The following is a 19,628-nucleotide window of genomic DNA, read 5'->3' as shown; positions in this document are numbered from 1 at the left end:
GTCGGTTCGATCCAACCACAATCCGATAGGTATTCCGGTCCAGGTAACCTCTAAAAACCTAACAACTAAAACCCGCAAAAAACCAGAAAACCCCGCTAAAAACCCGTGAACCAGTGGTTAAACCGGCGGGTCGGACTGGATTGTCGGTCTCAAATTAAAATATTTTATTTTTGGTCACACTTTAAACTCAAACAAAATTAAAAATAAATGTTGTTATTTATAAAAGAATCAGTTAGTTATTTTATCTAATCATTTAAAAGATTAATTTTAGTTGTTTAATACTTAACTATATATGTTTTGTTCATATATTTATAGAAAATTAGATGTTATATTCATAAAACGTAATCAAACTAATAAACTAATTGACCCGTAATTCAATCGGTTTGACTTGTTGACCCAGTGATCCGAAAGACTTCCGGTTCACCTTCCGGTCCGGTTTTAAAGACATTGATTTATATTAAAAGCTTGGAAGGTGTTAGGTCATATTTTATTTTGAAATCCACAATAAAATCTCGGAAATCATGATTAAGTGTGATTAATTATCAAGATTTTATTCCTTTTTACGCCTAACATTATATTTTTATGCCTAACACTATATATGGTGTAACAATATATGGAATAATTAAGTTTTTTTTGGAAATTGTATAAATCATTGGAATATTATCTTTAAGAGGATTCTTTGAGATATTCTTAAGTGTATTCGTAATTTCATATAGCCCACAGATTTCACCTATAACTTAACCAACCTATATTTAATATATTTATATATTTTGTAACCAACTTATAAAAGTTATATATTCTATAAAAAAATTTTGTGTACTTCCATTTTATTATACAAAAAAAAGTTGTGTACTTTCTTTTATGATTGAGAGTATATTTTAATCTCCTTTAATAATTTGGTTAACGTTGTGGTCTATCAATAAAATCTCAGAAAAATAAATTGGTAATATTGTGATTGTAGATCTTTGGAAACAACATGATTTTCCGTTTATGATTTTCGATTACAATTAAGATTTTATTTGTTACCATTAATATATGAACTATAACTTGTAACCAATTAATATATAGATTAATCTATAACCTATGTATAACCTATTTATAACCATTTATAACCATTTATTAAAATTGTAAAGTCTACCAAAACAATGTTGTGTAGTTCTCTTTTATTAAAAAGGGGATAATAAATAATAAATCCATAAATCGTGGAACATATAGATAATAAATAATAAATCCATAAATCGTGGAGCAAATATATCATGAAGATCACAACATAGTTATTTCAAATGATCTTCTTTTTAATAAAAGAAAAGTACATAACATAGTTTATATTATTTATATTATAATATAAAATAAAGAGAAGTACACAATATAGTTTATATTATAGTGATTAAATTATATTATTTAATTTAAAATTATAATCGCGGAGTTATTTCAAATGATCTCTTTTTTAATAAAAAGAAGTACACAATATAGTTTTTGTAGACTTTATATTTTTAATTAATTATAAATAATTACAAATAGGTTATAGATAGGTTATAGATTAATTCATATATTAATGGTTACACCTAAATATTGGGTGCAACTTTAATTGGAGATATTCCAAATTGATAATTGATATATTAATGGTAATAAATAAAATCATGGATCTTTCAAACTGTATTTTCAGAAGATTTTAGTCATATATCAAGTTGTTTCCAAAGATCTTTAAACACAATATTAGAAATTTACTTTCCACAGATTTTATTGATAAACCATAACGTTCAATAAAAATTAGGGCCATGCTAGAGCACATATTGAATTTTGTTTTTATATTATAATTTTAAGACTTACAAACTCAAGCACGAGTTAAATTTTTATATACTCTAGCACGGAAGCTGCTGGACACACTCTAGCACGGATTAATAATTTTATATACTCTAACACGGGTTAAAATTAATAATATAAGACTTACATAATACATTTACATTTCATGAATAATATTTACAATAAAAATTATTTGCATGAGTTGCATCTAAATAATATTATATACAATTACATATATAATATTTTAAAAATAATAAAATGTATTTCAACCTGTGCTGTAGCACGGATCCAAATCTAGTTATACTAATAATGATATGAATTAGTCACTTTCATTTCTAATGACAGACTTATTTATCTGTAAAATAAATTAGATAAAAGATTCTTGTAAAAATAAAAGATTAGTGGTGCACCCCGATTCATCATATAAAATGACTCAATTAATCAAAGGTATCTTCTTTATGAGTTATGATGCATCTAAATCTTTTTTTAGATAAGCAATAAAACATTCATTCCAAGAAACAACAATCATGTAGTTATATCAAAAACTGAAAAAATCAAGTATATAATAAGTAAACTATTACTTTAATTAGTCGTATACAAAACGGTAAATTATACTCTCTCCCTCCCAAGTTTGTTTTTGTCAAACAAGCCCATATGTTAAGTTATCGGAAGAAACTCTCCTCATCAGAGAGCCAAAAAGGTACCGATGTGCTTACATGGGAAAAACAGAAACCTCGTGTTCTTGCACATCTCGCAAGTTATATAATGTTTTTAGCAATATACGATCCTTACTTTATAAAGATTTCAAAATATCTCAATTATAGTTCAAGACTAATTTCCACCTATAGCACACAAAATTAGTGATTAGCGATAATCGCCTACCTTAAAAAAATACAAAAACAAACGCAATATCTATTAATTAACCACCTTTCTTTATACAAACCTATATACATTTAAATAAATATAGAAATGCATTATCCTTCAAACTTATTCTCATCGTCGACGGCTCGTCCAAAGATGAAATCTTTGTTGTCCTTGGTCTTTTTATGTTTGTTTCGAATAAACAAATTAGGTTTTTGCTTAGCAGAAGAAGCTCGAAAGGCTAACAACGGAGTTGGAAGCCCTGGATTCACAAGTGTCACTAGTTTCGGAGCTATTGGCGATGGAAAGACCGATGATACTAAGGTGTGCATATTACATAATAGAATCATCACACTATCAAATTGGTATATATAATCTTTGTTTAAGTGTGTATGTGCTTGCGTTATGTATGTTTTTTTATCAGGCTTTTCTTAAGGCATGGGAAGCTGTATGTAAAGGAGGAAGTAGAGGCAATACAAAGATTCTAGTGCCTCAATGGAAAACATTCATGCTTAAGCCTCTTGCATTCGTCGGTCCATGCACCTCTTCCTCTATCTCCTTTATGGTATATATAACTAACTACTTTAATCTTCTTTCTTTAATTAGTTTCAAACTCTTTGAATAGTCCAACCTTTATGTGAAAATGAATTTATTAGAAATTGACATTTAGCTTGTTTACGACCATAACTTGAACAATTGTTTAATTGATTTGGTGATTTATTTACATTAGATAAAAGGTAATCTTGTGGCACCGAGTTACACTTGGTATGCGGGAAGATACCCAACATGGATTCATTTTGACAGTATCAACGGCCTAGTTGTCACCGGAGGTGGCACCATCGATGGTCGTGGTTCTTTGTGGTGGGGCCACGTTAATAACCGCCCCTCTGTAAGTCCATTTGCAAGACCCCCACACTCAAATTTATGAACCTTGGTCAAATCGTTTATCAGTTTTTTGTTGTTTCTTACTTTGGTTTCATAGGCAATGAAGTTCAACAACTGTAATGGTCTTAGGATTTCTAATCTCCGGCACTTGAACAGCCCTCGGAGTCATGTAGGACTAAGTTGTTCAAAGAACATCGAGGTCTCGGGTCTAAATATGACTGCACCCGGCGATAGTCCCAACACCGATGGTATTGACATATCAAACTGTAAAAAAGTTAACATACACGACTCAGTGATTGCCACTGGAGATGACTGCATTGCCATTAATAGTGGTTCCTCTGATATCAACATAACCGGCATTTTCTGTGGCCCCGGTCATGGCATCAGGTGAATCTTAAATCCATGATTCACAAACAATCATCATATAATATAATACACACAAAGGTAAAATAATCATATAGAGAGTACGGATTGATATTATAGTGTAGGAAGCCTTGGAGTAAATGGAGATTTTGCAACCGTTGAAGAAGTGAGGGTAAAAAACTGCACTTTTACACACACTCAGAATGGTGTCCGAATCAAGACATACCAGGTTGTCCATTATATTTCTTTTCTTCATCACTGATACTCGATCTTCTTCAGCATACTTCTCAATTAAATCCGGTTTCATGTGTGAGTGTGTTTGGTAGAACGGATCAGGATATGCTAGGAAAATCTCATTCATGGATATTAACATGGTTGCATCCGAAAACCCTATTATCATCGACCAGAGCTATCACAATGGGGGAACAAATGGAGGAAAGGGCAAGTCATCTAATAGATATCAAAATTGTCATTTGGCAAAACCAAAATCTCAGACCGGTAATGGCAAAGGAGTGAAAGTGAGCGATGTGCGTTACACTAGAATACACGGGTCATCAGCGAGCGATCAAGCTATCACATTGAACTGCGATGCAGACTTGGGATGTGTTGGTATTGTGATGGACAATGTGAATATGAACTCAGCGACAACAGGTCACAAGGTGTTTGCTTCATGCAAAAATGCTCATGGGTCTTTTTATGATTCGAAAGTAACATGTCTTAAAAAGTACTATCTATGATTCTTGTAAATATATATTTTCATGGTGAAACTGAAATCCATTCCTTAGAACTTGGAAGAATAAAAAAAAAGAAATTGGATTCTTCTCATTTTTGTTAGAAGAGAACCGTTTTAATCCGAGTTTAATTCAGTTAGAAAAGTTTAAAAGTGGATCTAAATTATTGGCTGAATAAATGTTTGATGTTTCAGTTGGGTAACTTTGCAATAAATCCTGCAGAGAAAAGTTGGGTTTTTAGGTTCATATAACAAAGACTGAAACTTTTGTGTCCACCACAGACACAAAGGAACAATAAAACTCCCTAAAGGAGGATACTTGATAGAGAGATCAAATTAAAGTTATGATTATAAACTCTGCAAGATGTTCATGGAGCAGAGCAGCTTAGCCTAATTAGCTACCTATTCCATTAACTGGAGTAAGTCCCTAAGTTGATGAGCGTTACACATGATTATATCAAACCAAGATGTTTAAAACACAATTAAACAATGTTCTCCAAGCGTAAAGCATCATCAATTGGGAAGATTTAAGAGTTAATTAAAATCCAAACGAGTACCAAATCAGAGACCAAACACAGATTAACATATATATTAAGATCCTTACAACTCCAGATCAAACATTGAAACACACCAAAAACCTAAAAAGACGACTCAAGTAGAGAAAACACCAAAGAAACTCGACAAAAACAGTAAACGACCTTAAGACGAAGAAGGAGGGCTCTTAATTGCTCTTGAGCCTCTCAACTCTCTGGTTAAGCTGCTCAATCCTAACAACCAATTTCGTGACAGAGTAAAGAATCCAGTAAAAAACAAGAGCCGAGGCGATCAAAAGCGCGTTACGCTGAGACTTCATGATTGATTTCTGGTGACGAAGATGCTCAGAAGGAGTACACGAATCGCCGTCGCACGAAGGTCTCGTCTCGTACTTCCAGTAGATATCCATAAGAAGGAATAAACAGAAAGGGATGATCGAGAGGAAAGGTTTGAGGAGATTACGAGTCACAGCAACCAATCCTTTGCGGAGAGCGTCGAGTCCAGGCATCGTCAAGAGAATCACCATGATCGCTTCTGCCGCTGCTGCGTAGCCTAATACAACCCATTCGAGAGCCATTCTGGATCTTAGGTATTGATGGATTACGAAGAAGAGGCTTTTTTAGATCTGAATCGGTTCTGATTTTGATTTTTGATTTTTCTTAGTGAGCAAGTTTAGGTCTTCTTCGATTTTTGGTACAAAAAGAGGAAGAAGATGTACGGAGGATGAAGCACGTGGCGTTTGTGAGGTGTACGCGTCTCACACGTCGAGGTTTCAATGGGCCTTATTACCTCAGCCCAATATATTGGTTTCCAATTCCATACCTCTAATCCCTATTTTTAAAATCTCTGGCTAGTAGTACAGATTACGCACCGCAAAATTGATTAATAATTAATTTCCATCTAGCATCGATTATTTAATTATATATATGTAATTTAATTATAATATATCTAATCCGATTATTTCTTGCTCAATTTTATATATAATAATTATTTTTAAAATCAAATATGTATTTTTTTAATGATATTTTACAATAACTAATGTATAAAATACATATATTTTATTTATTATTAATTTAATAAAATTACCTTAAAACTAGTTTCCGTTTAATCTTCGATTCTCTTGCTAGGCGCTAGGTTCACGCTGACTGCCCGACTAGCGCCTAGCAATTTTTAAAACAGGAACCACTCTTTAAAAACTCCCATTGGCCAAAAACTAAAAGACCACCGATTAATTAGACTTTCTTTTTTTTTTTTGTAGTTGGACTATAATTGAGAAAATCAAAGTTGTAACTGAAAATGATTTACAATGATTTAACTCCCAAGTTGACGTCATCAAACATTCATTCTTGGTTTACAAAATTACAAAGCTCAATTAAGAGGAGGGCTTGTTTCAATGTCACTGACATATAGTTCAAAATTTTCATTGAAGTCCATAATCAAGCAAAGCTCCAACAGCTCCAAAATTTTAGTAAATCACTCTTTTTTCTTTTTCTTTTTAGTTTAGTGGATAAATACAGAACGTTAATGTTATTATCATAAAATATATGAAATGTATGTAAAAGTCGTTAGTTTGTTTCCCGCATTGAATGAATAATAACGCAAAAAAGAATAACAAAAGCTCCATAAACGAAAAGATCCATGAAAATCTTAAACAAAAGAATCAGTTTAACATCAAAAGCAAGAATTATCCAATAACCAAAAAGCTAACATAATTCAAAGTCTTTATCATCGTCATCCTCTATGACAACCCAATCTTCATTGATCTCTATAGTTTCAAGAGGTTCCTTTGCATTTTGAGCTTGATCCTCAGTTTTCTTTTCGTTCTTGTCCGAATTATTTACAACATTAGACTCTTTTTCTGGCAGAGTCACATTAATCATATCCTTAAGTTTAGGTTTAACTGAGAGAGATGGAAGAATTAGAAGATTACCAGGAAACTTGGATGCTTCTCCAAATACTCTATCTTCACCACGAGTTCCAAGCTCTACATAAATCTTGTTGATTTCAGACTTGGTTACAGGAGTGGAACGTTTGCGTAAACGTGAGTAACCAAATTCATTCCATGAAATTTCTCCATCTACATATTCATCGTATCTTTTGAAAGTTTCTTTGAAATCTTCATAGTCTTTTGCTCTTGACATTTTTGTTGTTGATGTTTACACTCTATGAAGTTGATTTATTTATGGTGATTCTGAAGATCGTGTGAAATGAATTCTGTTTATATATTATATAAGCTAGAAAGTTTATCTATTTACAAAACTGATTCTTTTGTAAATATTACTCTCTCGTTTTTCCTTATTTCTTTTTATTTCTTTTATAAAATTACGATTTGATTAGTTTCTTTATTACATAATTATATTATTAGAGACCATTTTTTAAAAGCTCCCATTGGCCAAAAACTAAAAGACCACCGATTAATTAGACTTTTTTTCTTAGTTGGACTATAATTGAGAAAACCAAAATTATAACTGAAAACGATTTACAATGAATTAACTCCCAAGTTGACGTCATCAAACATTCATTCTTGGTTTACAAAATTACAAAGCTCAATTAAGAGGAGGACTTGTTTCACTGACATAGAGTCAAAAATTTCATTGAAGACCATAGACAAGCAAAGCTCCAACAGCTCCAAGACCGGCCAATAAGCCAACAATGACACCAATCGGAGGCAATCCTCCTCCTATGGCCTTTCCTGTGTTCACATCATACTTCGCAAACCTCTTCTTTGGTGCTATACATTGAGGACATACGTATGTGTCCGGCTGGAAGAAAACATCAAAAGCTTAGTTACAAATATCTAGATATAGACCTAAAAAAACCGAAAACGTTATGCAACTGAAACCAAAGTAATATAAATTGAAACTAGAAGATTCACACTCACTTGATCATCAAAAGGTTTGGATAAAGTGTATATGAATCCACAATCAAGACAAATGTGAGTAGCTCTTGTCTGCAAAAGAGAATGATATTAAGACAAATCAATCGAGTTAAGCTTCTATAAAAGGGGTTTAAGATGCAATCATATAGGAACAAAAGATTGCTACTAGCCTTCTGAGTCTCAGTTAACTTCCTTCCAAACCTCGGAGGAGCCGGACGCTTATTTAGTTTCTTGACATCAACGTCTGCACCTCTGTGTATGATAAAAAATTACATCAGAAACCAATCAAGAACCTCACACAAAGCATTTCTCCTCTAACACACATCGACACAATATGTATTTAACATAATTTCCACCATTGTTAAAGGGAGGCGAGTCCAATGCATCACAAGAAACCTCAAGTACCAATTTGTGAAGCTTAGTATTGCGAAAACTTAAAGACTTATCAGCCACAGCATTAGACCATGGAAAAATGTGATAAAGAGTTTATGTTTTCACTGATTTTCTTGTGCCAAGAATCAAAGGACACACATAATTAAACTATCTGCTACGATTTATGATCATTTCAATCTTAGAATTAAACCAAGAGAGGCAAACACATAACACTCACCTGCTAACAACAAAGTAGACAGAATCAGGTTTAGCCTGAATTGCGGTTTTAGTAAAGCCTAGCTTATCTGCAGGCCAAAGCTCATCTCCAAAGAAGCTGCTTGTATAGATAACTTGATCTCCTGATTTAAGCCCAGCTTTAGCTGCGTTCCCACCTCCTTCCACACCCTGACAAACCCCCATGATAATAAATCAAACAACATGTTTACAAGAAGAATGCCACTTCATTGCAGAGTTAGTTAGTAAAACAAAAAAAACTCACGGTGATGACAACTCCACCGCCTTGCTTCTGTCCTAGAGTCAGACCCAAAGGCTTGTCTACTTCAACCTCTATTGTCTTGGAAGCTGCTGTTCTTGCTTTGATTTCGAATCTCCTCAACCCATTTAACCCTCCGATCTTTCTCTCAGAGACAGCAAAGATCTCTGATACACTCTTCTTCGAATCTTCCAAAGACACTCCCTGAAACACAGATTTCTAAAACACACAAAGATTCATACTTTTAGATGAAGCCAAGTCCAAATCACATTCAAGAGAAATCAAACTCGACCCTCCACATTAAGAAATTCAAATTCGTTTGTAAAGAGATTGAAAAGAAGAGAGAGAGAGAGGAGACCTGGGAAAAGACAGAAGCAGAGGAGGAATGGAGTTTTGAAGATGGGTTTGAAGTTGAAGCAGTTTTAGTGAAGAAGGAAGAGACAGTAGTAGCTCCTGAAATCGCACCAGACGTTGCCATCTCTCTCTCTCTTTCTAATGTGATCCGAACGACGAAAGCTTGTTTGAATTCTTAGTTTCGATCTTGTTGCATGCGTTGCTTTGTAAAAGGATGATGCCTAGAGAAGTTTTTTTTGTTTGTTTTAGTGGTGATGTGTCAAAAGCTCCAAGAGATAACCTTTTCGTGGTAATCGCAACATTTTCGTGTGTTACACACGGTCCACTCTGTCCACACACTCTTTCCCCAAACAAGGATCACAAATATTTCTGAATATTAGATTATTAGTATAAAATTTCTTGATTTTAATTATATTCCTAATCCACGAAATCAATCACGTTTTCAGTGTAACCTTTGATTATTGTTTGACTTGACCATGCTCTTGTGTCTTGCTTCTTGCTTGTACGAGCAAAGGGGCAATCATGTCATCAACATCATCTATCCTTTAAATTTTACATGATGGGCTTAATTGTGAAAAGCCCGTTAGAGGTCCTATGGCCCGGTTGTTACATTCGTAGAGTTAACGGCGTCAAACGAAAACCCAAACGGGGACGTTAGATTTGATTTGACTAATCGAGATTCGAGACTACTGTATTTTCTAAGAAAGTAACGGAGCACACATGAATCGTATGGTATGGTGTGCTCTCTTTTTATGTCTCCTCCCATCTCTTCCACGCTAAATATTATTTAAACACACACACTCAACTCACAACTCACTATCCTCTCTTCTCTTTTCTCTTTCTCTTTCTCTCTGGTACTACAGAAACAGAGTAAACAGAGTGGATGGCAGCTAAATCGAAGAGCATTGTTGCTGTGGTGATCGGGAAGCACATAGTCAATTGTGTTCGTTCAGGCCCCTTCGCATCTGGTCTCCTCGCTTCTCGGTATTTCTATCTCTTCCTCTTCTTACTCACTCTCCCTCCATTGTTCTTCATTTTCATAAGTTTCGTAAATATATTGTTCTCGAAAAGAAATGGATAAGAAACTAAAGGGAAAAACGTATTTTAATTAGAACATAGACTGAATATCGCATAATAGGTTGTCTAGATTGTTGTGTTATGTCACGTACATATATGATATATGGTGATAACACAAAAAAAAAAAAAAAAAAAACAAAACAAAAACTTCATAAGGTTTATTATACTTTATACGAATCCCTTCTTTATTTATTTTTTTACGTAAATGTTGGATTTTTCTAGTTTATTTCAGATCATCGATATCACGTCCAACATTTGCAGATTATAGGTACAAGATTTGCCGTAGATTATTTTTTGTAACTTAAAATGTATATATAAGTATATTATTATTTTCAGTTGTAGGGAGATGTATCTTTTTTTTAACATAGAATAGAAGCACAGATCACACGGTAGTCGGATATGGCATATCCAATAGGGCGCAAAGAGGATAATACCAAAAAGGTCCTAAACCAGTTTTTCCATTCATAGTGTGACACGTGTCTTTTTCAGATTATTAATTCCCTCCATCTTGGAGAGGGTCAACTAAGAGAAACAATAAATCTTGCCATCTTGGAAAGGGTCCTCACTTTTTTCGTTTAGAAGTGATAATAATTAGTAAGAACTTATTAACGAATCCAAATTCTGAATATATGTATCTACGAGGTCATACGTACCCTCGTGTAGTCGTGTTTATTTTTTTAATTTTTAAAAAAGTCGTGTAGACTGTGTGGATCGTGTAGAATACTGGATATTATGTACAAATTAGATACGGATGAACATTACCCACCCATCTCAACTACTAACAGAGAAAAACTTTTTTTTTACTTGGCTCATCTAATCTTCTTGGTCGAAGGGATCATGTTTTGTGGCCAACGAGTTTATCGGGTATTTTCTTGTAAACAAGATTGTACCATTCTGAATCTAGACGAAGCCTATTTAACTAAAATCTAGATTTTTGTATTCATGTCATCCACCTTGGTCGATTAGACGTGACGTGACCGAATTTATTTATTGGAAAATCATATATATATATAAATAAATGAACCGACAGCATGCAGGAATATGTAATGTTAGTGGGTCGACATCTCAATAACCATTTTTATTTGCGATACCATATTCTCTTTTTAAAATATATGGGAACCTTTTAATTTCTGAACCAAAGATAAATTGGTGGGGTTATATACTCAATCATATTCCTTGTTTTATTCATGTACTGCTATAGTGAAAGTCTCACTTTGATACAAAACATATATATGAAAGAAACCAATATTATATTTATCGGTAAAACCAAACTTTTTCTCCTCTAGAGGTATTGCTAATAGGAATGGTCACACATCGGCCTATGATAAGAACGTAGAGGAAGATATGCAATCGAGTAAAGTGCCTGATGAACTAATAAAGCCTGACTCCGACAAATATTGGTCTCCTCATCCTCAAACTGGTGTCTTTGGACCTTCCTCGTCCTCCTCAACCGACACAACGGACGAGAATCGTGGGGGTCAGGAGGACTCAGTGATGGAGGAGAAAGCTTGGTTCCGTCCTACAAGTCTCGAGGATTTGGACAAGACTCACCATTCATAGCCAAGCAAACTCTTCCTCTATGTGTGTTTACGTACCCAATGTTATAATAAAAATTTGAAGTGTGGCATGTTATAATATGCGTTTCAAAAGGAACAAATTTTCTTGTGTTATGATGTTGTACGAGTTTTAAGTTATAATGCTTGTTTTGCTTCTTTTTATTCTGCTTTTGAAAATTACTTTTGGTGAGTCCTAATTATCTTTTAAACCTACAAAGGGAAAAGTATCGAGTCATTACACAAGCAAAAGGATAAGCTATAACGAGAAAAAGGTATTTGATTTGGACTTCATCAACACGAAAATTGAAATAATTTGAACTGTAGAATATAGAAAACGACTTAAAAGACCGATACAACAAATCACTCACAAATCACAATACCATTTACACTCTCATATGGGCTTACAGTTTCTAAGGCCCATGGCTATACTTTTTCTTACTCAAATATGGCCCATGACTATATTTATATCTCTCTGATTTACAAAAGAAGATTCGAGCGAAAATTTTTTGGGAGCCTATCATTTTGTCTTTTTTTTTTTTACTGTATGATTGAAATAAATAAAATATTCCTAAAAAGCTCTTCAAAATACAGTAATTTTCTAATTCAGAATATATCCTCCTTATTTTGGCAGATACAAAATATACAATAATGTGTACCAAGTAACAAAAACGGAGAAAGAGTGAAATAAACCCAAATTAAAATATTTAAAAAAAAAAATTCAAAATTCAAAAAATCCGCTCCAACGGTCACACCTAGAGATTCATTAATGGTGGCTTCTCGTCTTCTTGGGGAAATGAGGTATAAATACCCCTTACCCTCACATCTTCACACTCATAGCAAAAAACATCTTGTTTTCTCTGTCAACAAAATTCGATTTCTCTCTCTCTCTCTCTCTCTCTCTCAACACCCAAAAGAAACTTCTCTCGATTTCGTCGCCGGAGATGGATTTCCACAGCCTTCTCAGAAGAGATCTTCAATTTCTCTGCAAGAGGAACAAAATCCCAGCCAATATGACCAATCTCGCCATGGCCGATGCTCTCAGTGCTCTTGAGATCGTAAGTCTTTCTTCTTCCTCTGTTCGCTCCGTTTCCGTTTTAGATCCTGAGAATCTGTAGTAGTTTTGTTTAGGGATCCATATCTATGATTCCGATTGTGACGAAGATCTGTGTAATCGAACATGAGCGAGTAATCATTTTAGTTTTTTTTTTTTTTGTTTGGAAAAGTTTCGATCTCAGATCTATTGTTCTGATCGATCCCTGACTTGATTCAGATTTGTGCATGATCGATTTGTTAAAAGTCTTAGAGCCGGAGATGTTTTTGATTCTTAGATCTCAATGTTATCGCTGCCTTATTCATCGATTAGCTCTACCTCTGTTGATGCGCTTAGACTCTTAATCTAAGAATGGTGAATTTGGTTGATCCTCATAAATGTTTATGAATTGCGTTATTTTGCTGTGAGATCAATTTGGGAGTCGTGGTTTTGCCTCTTGAGTTGTCTATGTGTTTGATCTTGAGTCATTTTGGTCATTGCTTGTGGTTTCATTTAACATTTATGCTCTTAGATTCTGAATTACATGTGCAAGATTAATTCCTACTACTAATGTTTTGTTGCTTTATACTGTATGTTGGATCAATAGGTTGAAGGTCTTGATGAGTACATGAATCAATCCGAGGTGTCTCCAACCAGTGTAGCTAAGAAGCCACCAAATACTGCAACGAGAACAACTCGAAGAAAGACTACAGTGAAAGCTGAGCCTCAGTCGTCTTCGTTGTTGGTATCCCGTTCTACGAGCAAGTCTCTTGCTGGAGAAATGGACCAGGAAAACGTTCCTCAAGAACCCAAGACTAGCACTGTCAAGTTTGAAGCCAATGTGCCCAAAACGCCAGCAGCACGAACCACAAGGAAAGCTTCAGCAGCAACTTCTTGTGCTAAGAAGGATGAATTGGTCCAGTCGGTGTACAGCACTAGAAGATCAACCAGGCTGTTGGAAAAATGTATGGCTGATCTGAGTTTGAAGACAAGAGAAACTTTGGATAAGCCAGCGAGGAATGAAGATACAGAACAAAAAGTATCTGCGCAGGAGAAGAATCCATCTGGTTAGACATACAATGCATTTTCTCTGTTTCAATGTCTGTGCTTAAGTCAAATAAGTTGGTTGATCTATAATGAATGTTGTGGTAATATGCAGGTTCAGAGGCTGAAGTTATCCCAGGTAGAGATTTAAGTGTTTCTATGGAACAAGTATGGGAGAACTTGAAGAGTGACAGTGACCAAGTAGTTGGAGATCTTGAGGTATATGTTGATATTGGTGATATTGCTGCTATGGATGCAAACACTGAGACCAACAAGGAAGAGATGAGTGAAGCTAGGGCTGATGATAAAGGTAACAGAAGCATTTATATACCATCAATGTTTATATTTAGTTATCTTGTTTGCATTCTAAATGTTGCAGCTTTCTTTTTGCAGAATCTGAGAATAGCTTAGTCAAAGTAGACAAACAAGAAGAAACTTTGCAGGTCATGTGTGAGAAGAAGAATGACAGTGATCAGGAGATTGGAGATCTCGGTGATATTCCTGTCTTGGATCATGCAAACACTGAGACACACAATGATGATAATGGTATTGGTATGCAACAAGTATAGAAATAACTCGCCTTAACCAGTCTCTTGTTTACACTACTAAATCAAAATGTCTTTTTTTTTTTTCGCAGAGTCCAAGAACGTTCTAGCTTCCAACAGTTCTTCAGTAGACCCACAAGAAACAGAACAGGCAATTAAGGAGAATGAGTTTGAGCCTGAGAAAATCGACAATTTCGATGTAGAGGCAAAGGAGGACAAAACAGAACAGGCAATTCAGGAGAATGAGTGTGAGCCTGAGAAAATCAACAATTTCGATGTAGAGGCAAAGGAGGACAAAACAGAACAGGCGATTCAGGAGAATGAGTGTGAGCCTGAGAAAATCAACAATTTCGATGTAGAGGCAAAGGAGGACAAAACAGAACAGGCAAATCAGGAGAATGAGTTTGAGCCTGAGAAAATCTACAGTTTCGGTGTAGAGACAAAGGTGGACCAAACCGATAGTGATGCTGGTGATTCGAAAACCGAACAGGCAATTCAGAAGAATGACGCTGAACCTGAGAATATCAACAATTTCGATGAAGAAGACACAATGGTGAACCAAACCAATAGCGATGCTGGTGATTCAGAAACTGAACCGGAAGATGATTCTGATGTTGACTCAGAGAGTACTATCTCTGAAGCTGATTCGAACCAAGCCGTACTGGGATCTGATATTGCTGATGAAGAGATGACTCTTTCGGAATCAGAAGGCTCTGCTGCTAGTGCTCCAAATTCTCCTCCTCTTCTTGAAAAGGCTGAAGTCAAAACAACTCCGTTATCTCCATTTGCAGCAGGATCAATATCAGTTCAATTTCCAAGACCATGCAAATCGACAACTCCATCAAAGAACTCGGCTCTGAAGCCTGTCAATGTCGAGAACAAAGAGAACATCATGGAGTTGATGATGAATGTTGACCATTATGAGAATGGAGAGAAGAAAGGTGAAGAGGCTAAGAAGAAGAAGAAGGTCGGGATTGATGAAGAGAACTTGAAAGATGCGAGCATGAGGCAACTGAAGAAGATGATGAAGGACCTTACTATAAAGAACAGTAACAGAACTGCGTTGCAGATATTGCCTGGTAATAATCAGACTGCAGAGTAGAGAGAGAGAGAGTGACTCAAACAAATGTGCTTGTTTTTTTATTTTCTAATCATACAGATGAAAGAAAGTGTTTCCTTTTGTTAACACTTATGCTTTGAATAAAAAAACTCAATTTGGAAAAAGACGTGTGTACTTTGATTACATTTAAATGTTGTTGTGATTGGACAGAAGCAACCAAACGATGAGAAGTTCGGTGATGTGGTTGATGTTGAGTTTCTTTTATAGTTTTGGATTCATTCAATTTAGGCTCGACAAATTTTGTTCCTTTTCTCTGCTCAAGTTAGATGGAGTATTGTCTTGAGATTATTGCTTTTGTACTTTGATATTTCTCTGCTCAAGTTTTAGTAATGCAGCTCAAGAATATGTTAGAAATGTCCTTGATCATCATCATCTGTTGTTGTCTTTTCAGCTCAATCTACAGCTTCTGTTTTACTGGAGAGGAATTCGCTTCGAAGTCCATCAAGGAATCTAGAGAATGGAACGAAGCCTTTGTGCCTCCACTTTCCTCTTGTCGGATTAATCCAGGTTTCTACGGATTGGGAAGGTCGTCTTCTCAAGAAGCTAAATATTTGTGTTACTTCTAATTCTAAACACTCTTCAATCAGACCATATTGAAGATATGATCAAAATTCTTGTTGTTACTGGCCGGTTGTTAGACTCAAGAGAGATGATCAAAAAGTAGTGAGCAAGTCTTATACAACCACAAGTTCATACACAGATGCAGTGATTCCTCATTCAGATTAACAGCCAAGACAGCTCAATGTGAAGTCACATAGAACGAAGTGACGTTGTGAACATTGGTGTCTTATTGAGAAGATCCAAGAAGTGAGAGCTCAACCAATCATGTTTTAAGCTCATAAGAACAAGTCATTTATAAGCAGCTGGGTAAACCTGAAAGTGCATCAGAGCAGAAAGAAGGGAATCGCGGAGTAATGCAACATAACAGATATATGCTTAGCAGCTGAGTAAACTTGAGGTGCAACAGAGTATAAAACAGAGCATACAACAGAGTAAACTTCGATTGACTTGGTGTGTTTGGAAGTTGTTGGAGACGAAGAAGCTTAGCCTTATATTACCTCTTTTTTGTTTTCTCTTGTGAAGAAAGAAAAATGATTTAATTTTTTAGGTCGTCATGAAGCAAATCAATGAGAAGATCCATTTCATGTTTCTTGAGAGAGAAGCCAACCTCCACACCACCATTTCCATCTCTGCTCTCCGCCATGGAAATCACTTCGCCTTGGTCAATGGACACAAGCACCACTTTCTCCGGTCTGCCCCACCCGAAATCCAACCCGTATACTCCCAACCGGGTCGAACCTGAAACGCCGAGAAATTGTGCTCCTGGTGGAACAGTCGCAAATGCTATCATAAGCTCTGGATTCGTCCATGCTACACTCTCGTCCAATGCCTCAACCGAATCACTAACTAAACTCGCAGCAGCCAAAAACCCTTCTTCACTCATAAACGTCTCTGCCTTTAAGGGCATTTTAAAACAAGCAGAAAGGCAATTGCCAAAATAAGTCGATGGAACCGGTGGAACCATGAGGCTTCGACAATCCACCGCAAATCTGTACCCGACTGGTCTCTCCTGATCACCGCCTCTGGCTTTGATTAAAGCCGTCATTGCGTACGAGAAAACTACCACAAATGTCGATAACCGCAGCTCCTTCGTTGCTGAGGAAACAGATGATTCTCTCTTGAGTCGCTCTCTAAGCTTCTCAACGTCTTCTCGAGTGAGACTGAGAGTGTATCGAGTCACGTCAGTACCGACCTCCCCCGACGGCACAAGCTTTAAGCTTTTGGGATTTTCTGGTTCTTTACCGCCGCTGAACATTTTGGCTAATGAGTGCCAAGCGTTTAAGACCTCTGTAGCCATATCCCTTGGAGTTTTTATGACGGCACGATCGTATAATGGGGTTAGATCCTGTGGTAGGGAAGTGTGTGCCGTTTCTTCTTCTTTACATTTGTGAGCCCAGGATTTGAGAAACATGGTTGCCGTTTGTCCATCCATAACGCCATGGTGTGAGTTTACGCCAATGCAAAACCCTTGGTTTGGAAATAACGTGACTTGAAACGACACGGCGGAGGCCGAGTCGTCGGAGACACTTAACTCGGGGACTAACGGGTATAGTTCAATGGAGAAGAACGGTAAGTTGCCGGATAAACGAGAGAAATCAGCGGTTGACTCGGCGACGGTGAATGAAACGGCGTCATTTGGAGAGTAGATGATGCTTGGTTTGGGATCTTGTTGGTTCCAAACGAGTTTGCCAGCGAGTGGGAGATAGTGAGAGAGGGATGAGGAGAGAGAGGTTTTGAGCTTGGGGACGATGACTGAGTCGAAGACATGGCGAGTTGCGTCGGTGAGTCTATAGAAGATGACTCGTTTAACCGTGTGGAGTTTGTACCATTGAAGGTCGAAGAAGGTGAGTGGGAGAGTGAGGGACTCAGACGAGTCAAAGTTCGAAGGAGTGACTCGTGCTACCTCAATGATATTAAGTGATGAAGTCATTTCTTTGCTCTCTATATTGTGTGTTATGTTATGAGTTCTCTTGTCATGATCATCATGTTCGTATTATACAGCTAATAAAATCAAATTTAATTAAAAAGATTAAAAAAAAAAGTTTTATATAGCCTATGAGACGTGTAATTTCATTGTGGATCGTACAGTTTTATGGACTGTAAAACTACACGTTTTTTTTTCTTTTTTTTTATGTCGGCACATTAAAAGCTTTCATTGTTTTTACCAAAAAAAAGAAAAAAAAAACTTTCATTGTCCTTTATTTAGGTTTTGAATGTTGCTCCATACCCTCTGTACTGTACATAGTGCGTACTAACCTTTTAGTATAGAGTAGAATGGATTGTAATATGGAATAAACATTAGACCATCATTATCGGTAGTAACGGTTGGCGTTACTCAATATAATGTATTTTAATGATTTTTTAAAAATATTATAATATATTTAAATAATAAATCAATATAAAAAAAAACTGACCAATCATAAGCTGTTAGACTATAGATGAACGTTCCTTCCAATGCTTGTCAAAGAAACGGTTCTCACTTTTTTATTTGCTTTATTATTATTTTTTAATTTTTAATTGAGAGTACCTTCAAGAATAACTATGAGTAAAGATGCTCTTAGTATGCACAACACCATACAATAGTATATTAGTATGCATAATATCACACTATTATGATTTGTAAAAATCAGATCATGATATGGAGTGGTGTGTACAAAGGATTAAAATTATTTTAATAATATTTTATTATAATTTATAATAACTATTACAAGATGTGTTTAGAATTACAAATCAAAATTTATTATTTCGATTATCCCATAACATAGAGTTCAAAAAGAAAATTAGCTTTCTAAGATTAGAATTATAAATCAAAAGCTATTATTTCGATTATTCCATATTAATATTATTTTGATTGAGATAAATGGTTGGAAATGTGATTTTTTATTTTGTGGATTTTTAATATTTATGAATATGTTTTGACAAAAAAAAATGATCATTTGTATACACATTTTTCAAAAGTACAAAGAAACACAAATTTAACCAATGAGAACAAAGAGCTTGGATCCAACTAGTTAAAAATCAAGTTATTATCCAACTTTCACTTTTGTATGGAGTTGGTATGGAGGTTTTAAGGAGTAAGACTGTCTTCATTGGTGATCCTTAGTTGTTTCTAAGGATTTTTCTTAGTTAAAGAAATTAATTAAAAATGAAACAAAAGGAAAGAAGGGAAGGAGACGTTTCTAATTTTAGGACAAGGAGAAACGTTTCTTCGACGACAGGTGGCATAATATTATTGGTTTTAGGGGTAAAATGAATTTGATGGGGGAATTTTTTTGGCCTTCCTCTTTCATTTGCGAGTTGTTCTCTCTTCGACGACAGATGGCGCAATATTATTGGTTCTACTAATAATCAACAAAATTTTCCTTCTCTCTTAACAAAGTTTCTTCTTCTCTTTTTATTATTAAAAATTGCCTTAAGAAACA

The 19,628-nt window shown here is 35.3% G+C and overlaps 6 protein-coding genes and 1 pseudogene across 9 annotated transcripts; 3 read left to right on the top strand and 4 right to left on the bottom strand.

Annotated features, from left to right (window-relative positions):
- The first annotated feature begins 2,785 nt into the window (after positions 1-2,785).
- LOC104772314 (putative polygalacturonase At3g15720) lies at positions 2,786-4,737 on the top strand. The gene is made up of 6 exons (XM_010496945.3): positions 2,786-2,988; positions 3,089-3,229; positions 3,395-3,553; positions 3,647-3,936; positions 4,033-4,141; positions 4,239-4,737. The coding sequence occupies exons 1-6, from the start codon at positions 2,821-2,823 to the stop codon at positions 4,647-4,649; spliced, it is 1,278 nt and encodes a 425-aa protein (XP_010495247.2). The 5' UTR covers positions 2,786-2,820; the 3' UTR covers positions 4,650-4,737.
- A 466-nt stretch (positions 4,738-5,203) lies between these two features.
- LOC104770010 (uncharacterized) lies at positions 5,204-5,875 on the bottom strand. The gene has a single exon (XM_010494357.3). The coding sequence runs from the start codon at positions 5,751-5,753 to the stop codon at positions 5,364-5,366; it is 390 nt and encodes a 129-aa protein (XP_010492659.1). The 5' UTR covers positions 5,754-5,875; the 3' UTR covers positions 5,204-5,363.
- Positions 5,876-6,879: 1,004 nt separating this feature from the next.
- On the bottom strand, positions 6,880-7,317 carry LOC104770009 (uncharacterized). Its single transcript, XM_010494356.2, has one exon. The coding sequence runs from the start codon at positions 7,315-7,317 to the stop codon at positions 6,880-6,882; it is 438 nt and encodes a 145-aa protein (XP_010492658.1).
- Positions 7,318-7,623: 306 nt separating this feature from the next.
- LOC104770008 (uncharacterized) lies at positions 7,624-9,656 on the bottom strand. Of its 2 annotated transcripts, none has more exons than XM_010494354.2 (6): positions 9,278-9,656; positions 8,926-9,138; positions 8,665-8,831; positions 8,225-8,306; positions 8,058-8,126; positions 7,624-7,938 (listed from the first exon to the last, which is right to left on the bottom strand). In XM_010494354.2, the coding sequence occupies exons 1-6, from the start codon at positions 9,395-9,397 to the stop codon at positions 7,768-7,770; spliced, it is 822 nt and encodes a 273-aa protein (XP_010492656.1). In that variant the 5' UTR covers positions 9,398-9,656; the 3' UTR covers positions 7,624-7,767. The 2 variants fall into 2 exon arrangements, with proteins under 2 accessions (XP_010492656.1, XP_010492657.1); XM_010494355.3 differs by having other exon boundaries at positions 8,058-8,121; positions 8,221-8,306; positions 9,278-9,632.
- Positions 9,657-10,068: 412 nt separating this feature from the next.
- On the top strand, positions 10,069-12,068 carry LOC104770007 (late embryogenesis abundant protein At5g17165). Its single transcript, XM_010494351.3, has 2 exons — positions 10,069-10,257; positions 11,637-12,068. Exons 1-2 carry the CDS (start codon positions 10,157-10,159, stop codon positions 11,908-11,910), a joined length of 375 nt encoding a protein of 124 aa, XP_010492653.1. The 5' UTR covers positions 10,069-10,156; the 3' UTR covers positions 11,911-12,068.
- A 623-nt stretch (positions 12,069-12,691) lies between these two features.
- Positions 12,692-15,749, top strand: LOC104770006 (uncharacterized). Of its 2 annotated transcripts, none has more exons than XM_010494350.3 (5): positions 12,692-12,961; positions 13,544-14,003; positions 14,096-14,290; positions 14,374-14,526; positions 14,618-15,749. In XM_010494350.3, exons 1-5 carry the CDS (start codon positions 12,848-12,850, stop codon positions 15,625-15,627), a joined length of 1,932 nt encoding a protein of 643 aa, XP_010492652.1. In that variant the 5' UTR covers positions 12,692-12,847; the 3' UTR covers positions 15,628-15,749. The 2 variants fall into 2 exon arrangements, with proteins under 2 accessions (XP_010492652.1, XP_010492651.1); XM_010494349.3 differs by having other exon boundaries at positions 14,374-14,532.
- Positions 15,750-16,453: 704 nt separating this feature from the next.
- LOC104770005 (phenolic glucoside malonyltransferase 1 pseudogene) lies at positions 16,454-18,241 on the bottom strand (annotated as a pseudogene). Its single transcript, XR_015593648.1, has one exon. The product of XR_015593648.1 is annotated as a phenolic glucoside malonyltransferase 1 pseudogene (transcript).
- Positions 18,242-19,628: the final 1,387 nt, after the last annotated feature.

This window comes from Camelina sativa, chromosome 20, assembly GCF_030686135.1.
Source record: "Camelina sativa cultivar CO46 ecotype springtype chromosome 20, ASM3068613v1".
NCBI classification, from domain to species: Eukaryota; Viridiplantae; Streptophyta; class Magnoliopsida; order Brassicales; family Brassicaceae; genus Camelina; species Camelina sativa.
Note: the sequence above shows the minus strand (reverse complement) of the source record. Positions and strands in the feature narration are given on the sequence as shown.